General features: G+C 39.5%; 1 protein-coding gene across 2 annotated transcripts in view; it reads right to left on the reverse strand.

Moving 5' to 3' along the window:
- ATP6V1H (ATPase, H+ transporting, lysosomal 50/57kDa, V1 subunit H) overlaps positions 1–4,871 on the reverse strand; it is a 45,542-nt gene extending 40,671 nt beyond the window's left edge. Inside the window, exon 1 of one of the 2 annotated variants that reach the window (XM_010075592.1) lies at positions 4,746–4,871. In XM_010075592.1, coding sequence (XP_010073894.1) covers positions 4,746–4,849 — 104 coding nt within the window. In that variant the 5' untranslated portion in view covers positions 4,850–4,871. The remainder of the gene's footprint in view (positions 1–4,745) is intronic. The other variant, XM_010075593.1, reaches the window with a different exon arrangement.
- Positions 4,872–6,000: the final 1,129 nt, after the last annotated feature.

The raw sequence follows: 6,000 nt of genomic DNA on the forward strand, positions 1-6,000 counted from the left end.
ATGACTGGGGTTCCACTAAAATCCTTGCAAACTTACAGGAAATGCTAGCTTTTTTTTTTTTTTGGTTCCCCTCAATTGGCTCACCTGGATTCTTGAAACGAAGAAACATAAATAAGACCTACAATGTGTTCTTATCTTTCCTCTTACTTAAATGCTTATGTCTTGAGGATGGCCTCATCACAAAGCTATCTTTTACTTATTTACTTCAAGCAAAGAACATAACTAGTCCAGTCCCATGTGCACTATTCCTGCATTCTAGATGATTTGTATGGAATATCCTCATATACTCTGAGGAAAGGCAATTCAGACTTTACCAGATGGAAGATTCATAAAGCCAGTGGCAGTCCTCTACTACTTTCTACTAATACTTAACTAACTATAGATGAAAAAGTAATTATCCAGTGACAACCATGCTGCTACCACATGCCTTTTAGACTGACTCGTGTTCTTTCTTGCCTATTAAGGATGGATTTCAGTAGCTGTTGAAAGATGAGGACAACTCATTCGCCACAAATACTGGACTTAACGACCTGTAACTAGAAGCCTCTCATTTTTCAATCAATGCTGGCCAAGCCTAGGACTCCTGGATGATATCGGTATAAAGTAACCAGATGAGCTACTTGTTTATAAGAATATTGCTATTTAGGAAGCACTTCAAAGGTGACATAAGGTGAATGCTTAATTTTTAGCTTTAATGCTTGAAAAAGCCTCAAGTGTTTCTTTATAGCATGGCTATTAGAAGAAATCTGCCAACAGTCCAGGAAAAAAGCTTTCAAGCTTTTGCTTTCACCCTACACTAGACAACAGGGAAAAAAGAAAAAAAAAAAAAAAGTGCATGGACTGATGTTGCCTTGAGAAGAAAAGAAGTTGGGTTTACTTTTTATTGCTTTGTAAGTGCCATTCAAAAAGACACTTTCCAGCCTGAACAAAACAGTGCAAAGAATCCCTCTTCCTAATATCCATTTAATTTCTTATTTTCCAGGATGCGTCTATATCATCTTTTGTCAGTAAATGAGTCACTTTGGCTGAGCTTCAGTTGTCTGGGTATACCGGATTTAAACCGGTTGTCCTGTAATCACCTTTTAAAACACTGTGTTTGAGACACTAAGGCCTGCCTTTGAAAGCACTAGCCACAGCAGAGTGAAATGAAGCTGTGTAAGATTTAGAAAGCATGAATTTGTAAGACCACCATTTTCAAAAGCTCTCGGTCTCTCGAGATTATTCAGAAACTTGTGATTCCTTCTTTGTATTATGCATTTCCTCCAGCAGCTCTTGTTCCTTTTTTTTGTTTGAATGACTTAACAGAAGACATTCTGGGCATTAGTTGGGGTTTTTTTGCTTGGTTTTTAATTTTGGGGGGTTTTGTTGTTTTTCTAAAAAAACCACACCACCACACACAACCACAGATTTGACTACATCTGCATCAAATATGAAGTTCATATGAAGCCATCATGTCAAAGCATAATTTCTTTTATCTAAGTATCTACAGGACTTTGCATGTACCTAAAGGTCATTCATTTGATCCAATTGCTCAACAGTTTTAATATTACAAAATTAAAACAAGTAAAACAAGCTGAATGTACTTTCAAAACTGGACCAAACTAAAAAAAATAAAAATACAACACACAAACACAAAACCCCGCACACTACAAGTTAGGAAACGGTTAGGAAACTTCTATCTTTCTTCTAAGACAAGATTTGCTTTTAAGGTCTGAGATACTTAACTCGCTTTAGAAGGTTCCCACATACCCAGGAAACTAAAATAGACACTTTAACATCAGAATTCACAGACGTACATGTAAAGTACATTAAGACACATGGGAAGCCATGTACAAATTAGCCATCAGGTGTCTCACCTGGTTAAACATGAAGTATTGTCAAGTGCTGTACACCTACAAAACCTACAGTGCAGTAAGACACAAGTTAAACACTGAAACGAGTTTACCTTTCCACAGAGCTAATTTACTACCCTTAGAAAGCAAAACCAAACTTGCTTCAAGCAAGCTAACACATCCTCCAGATGCATTTTGACACCCTGAAGCAAATGGTGAAAGCAACCACACAGTACACAACAGCGATGCACTGTATTTCCAACCAGCAGAGGGGCATCAACACTTCTAAACTACCACAAGTCTCAAGATCCAGAGGCAGGGAAGTCTGCACAGGACTAATGGCCTAAACTGTGTTTCGTTTCCAGAAGGTAAGTAGACCTACACATCACCTTCCCCTGTTCCAAGTTTTGCTAGTTTCTTCTCCCTGACACAGTCCCTAGCTGGAATTCAACAAAAAGCAGGCATAAAATTTAGCATTAGAAAAAAAAAAAACTCTTGCCACCACCTAATTTTGAAGTGAGGAGAGAACACAGCACAGGGAAACCAGTGCTACGTACAGTTGTAATACCGAAATACTTCACCTTTGTGCCAACAGCATACACAGAAAACATCAAAAGTCAGCAGTTGTGTGTCGACGTGGTTTGACATTTAGTTTACAGTTATAACCTTCAGCGATGGAATAAACAATATGCAGGTTAATCGTTAGCTTGAACAGACTCTACAAGAGAAGTCAGGCTACTAGAGTCTGACAAACTATTAGTTAAGACTTTTGCGCTGAAGAACAGAGAGAGAAGAAAAGAACTTCAGAATACCTTCCTGTGTGACCCAGACTTCCATGCTGTTGTGACTGTTGCCATCTTTAAAGCATCTTTATAACTGCCACAGCCAGATTTAAAAAAAAATGCTTCATCATAATTTCTTGCGAAGTTCTTTAACTCCAACTGCATAAATACTATCTGTGGTTTAAAGAACACAAATTATGTCATGCCCGAGTTGATGTGTTAACCTAGAAGAAAGATTTTCATGTTTGTTTTCCCTAATGTAAAAATGCCTGAAGCTTGAAGTACACCTCCATGTATTCATATGCAAGCTTACCACACCAAATGCACAGACTGGCAGAACAGGAGCTCAAAAGCAAGCAAGAGAAGCATCCTTCAAAACCATCAGCACTCCACCTTCCTTCTGCTCAGTAGACCAAAACAAACTATCTGACCTGCCTCCAACAGGAGGCACTAACTGACTCTTCAACAAAGCCTCAAAGACACCATCACGTCCAAACCAGCCCGTTGTAAAGGGACATGTCCAACACCAGGTATAATTTCCTCTTTAGAGGCACCAAGAGTTCTGAGAATATTTTCTAATAACTAACGATAAACATACTCCTCAGCCAAGGAATGACAGTTATCTTCACAATGTTCCACAGTCCCTCTGACACCGCTTAAGTTCATCCTTGAAGCTACCTTAGCCAGACAGCCAGGCTGTTATCAGTCAACACAAGACACAAAGATTACAATTATTTCAGAGCAATAATAAGCAGGACACACTGTCATTGACCTACAGAAGGCACCAGGCATTGAATAGTCTTGCAACAGGATCACAAACACTAGCCACATGCACTACAGTAGCCTCCAAAGCCTGGCTAACCCATCAATGAGAAGAAATAACTGGTACACTCTTTTTTTGGATTCCAGAACAAAACAACGTCAAATTCTACATCTAGAATCTGAAAAGGAGGCACCAATCCTGCCTTCTGGTCAAAAGAAGTTACACAGAAATTTGCTGACAGATAATAAACAAATCTCCACCATCCTTATCCAGCACCAAAGAGACAACCCCAAGAATGAAGGCAAATTATGAATGATGGACCGCATAAAACACAGCCAAGCAAATAATGCTACATATGTATTCAAAATACAAATCCTTACCAAACAGAACCATCCCCTATACTAACAAAAGCAACAGATTAATCTCACCAGACTTATAGTCTGAACCAGTACAGTTGCTGTGAAAAAGACTATCCCATATTCACTTAGATTGACAGTGAATAATTGTACTCCCACCATCATCCCAAATAACTGCGACCCAGCTGCACTTGCCACTAAGACAGCACAGGAACAATATTTTTCATAGGCACCTGTCACGAGGAAGGCAGTGATGCAAGAATCCTTCATTTCACTTCAGAGTACACAGGACTAGTAAAACTCTGTTTCTTCCCCCTGTTTCCCACCTCATACACAAATCTATTTTCCTCAGTTTGTCCCTATATGCGCTCCAGGCAATATGTTTCTCGCTACTCCCAGTGTCATTATATACCTTCCAAAACAAACTCTGAGCTTACCTGAAATGGCAGCACAGCTCTCCGCACAATTAAGTACTTGTTCCGGCCTATTCCCCGACTTAGTTGTTTCAATTGCTCCCCAGCACTATTTTTCACTTAGCTGAGGTACAGCTTATTTTCCTGGACTACCAGTCCAGTTTTGCTCGTACAATTTGTATTCACACATAAGGCACGTCAGCAATAGAGATAACATACCTACATATAAATCAACTCTTACTGCCAACTTTTCTTGCATCAGTACTCATCCAATGAGCATAAAATTGAGAGCAGTGTTTGAATGACAAGCAGAAAAGAATGGACAGTTTTACCATGCATCTGTGAAAACTTATATTATTATTACAGCATTCAGTTCACAAAAGCAGAGCTCCCTTTCTTGTAATAATAAAATTTTCCCCAACCATTTCCACTTAACGTAGACTTTTTCCAACTATTTTTATGGGACCAAGACAAAATGTTCCTCACTGTAACCTAAAGTTCGAACATAACCCAAAATCCCGAAAAGCCTAACAATTAGGATGGAAAGAAAAAAAAAAAAAAAAAAAAAAAGAAAAAAATAGTGGAAAGTTCTTACTTACTGGAGATATGACTGCCAGTTTACTTTGTTTGCCCGAACTTCAGCAGCTTTGGCAGCAATGATGTTTGTTGGGACAGCAGCATCTACAGCACCTCGGATATCCATCTTAATTGATAATCAGGATATACCTAGAAATGCAAGTCAGATTTGAGACCTCTTATTAAAGTACTAAAGAGCAGAGTATGTGTCCAATATTTTAAAGGAAAAAAAAAAAAAAAAAAAAGAGGAAAATCTGTTTTCAGGTGCCCAGTTCGCTAAAACTGTACTTTCTGGGAAATCAAAGTTCTATACAGCATCTCAAACATGACTTCCCCGAAGCAAAGAAAAATAAACCATAGACACACTAAAAGTGTAACCAGTCATAAGTCTGCTGAAATAGAAGACATATACCATTGCTAAATAACTCCCAGTCTTATAAATTTTCCATCAAACAAAACTATGTGAATAAAGACTACTTTTCTGTGATGCCCAAGTAGCACTACAGATAACAGAAGCTGTCTTCCTTCCAAGGTAGGGCTGATGATAAGGATTAAAATTCTGTGCACATGACCCCTCCTCCCGTTCCCCAATATATTAGGGCTGACTTCGTTCAGGTATGTCTAAGAGTATTTAGACATCAGAAACACACGAACTGCAACTTCAGAAATTAAAAAGTTATATAAATTAAAAACCGTGTTACATAGACTAACAAGAAAATCAAAATCATCACTGTACAAAAAGCAAACTGAAAATAAATCCAAGCAGAAGCTCTTTATCGGGACATTCTACATTACCACAGACAGTGACCTTCACTGCTTCTCCTTTCTCCTTCCTTTAGGGTTTAATCTCCACGTGACTTTGGTGCCAAAACAAGAAGTGTGTTTGCAAAGGAAAAAACAGCAGAAATTCCTTACAGCCCAAACCGCATCCAGCCTCTCCACACAGCCTGTTTCTGGACTCTTTTGGCTCCCCTTACAGAACCAAGAGCAAACTGGCACATTCTGCCCAGTTCCGAACAAACATACCTCGTTTGGATGACTGATCAAAAAGATGATTCTAACAAAAGCAAAAAAAAAAAACCCGAACAGATGGAGCAGCAGAACCATCCTCCCTTTGAAACCACCTCTGGGAGCAGACACCCACACGGCAGCACCACTTACTGAGCCCTCCAGCTGAACGTTTCCCTGACCCGGCCAGAGCCATGTCAACCCTCCCCGAGCTGCAGAGGAGGGCGGGCCGGGTAACGGGGTGCGGGAGCACGCAGCCTACACAGATAA

This window comes from Pterocles gutturalis, unplaced genomic scaffold, assembly GCF_000699245.1.
Source record: "Pterocles gutturalis isolate BGI_N339 unplaced genomic scaffold, ASM69924v1 scaffold32817, whole genome shotgun sequence".
Classification (NCBI taxonomy): domain Eukaryota; kingdom Metazoa; phylum Chordata; class Aves; order Pterocliformes; family Pteroclidae; genus Pterocles; species Pterocles gutturalis.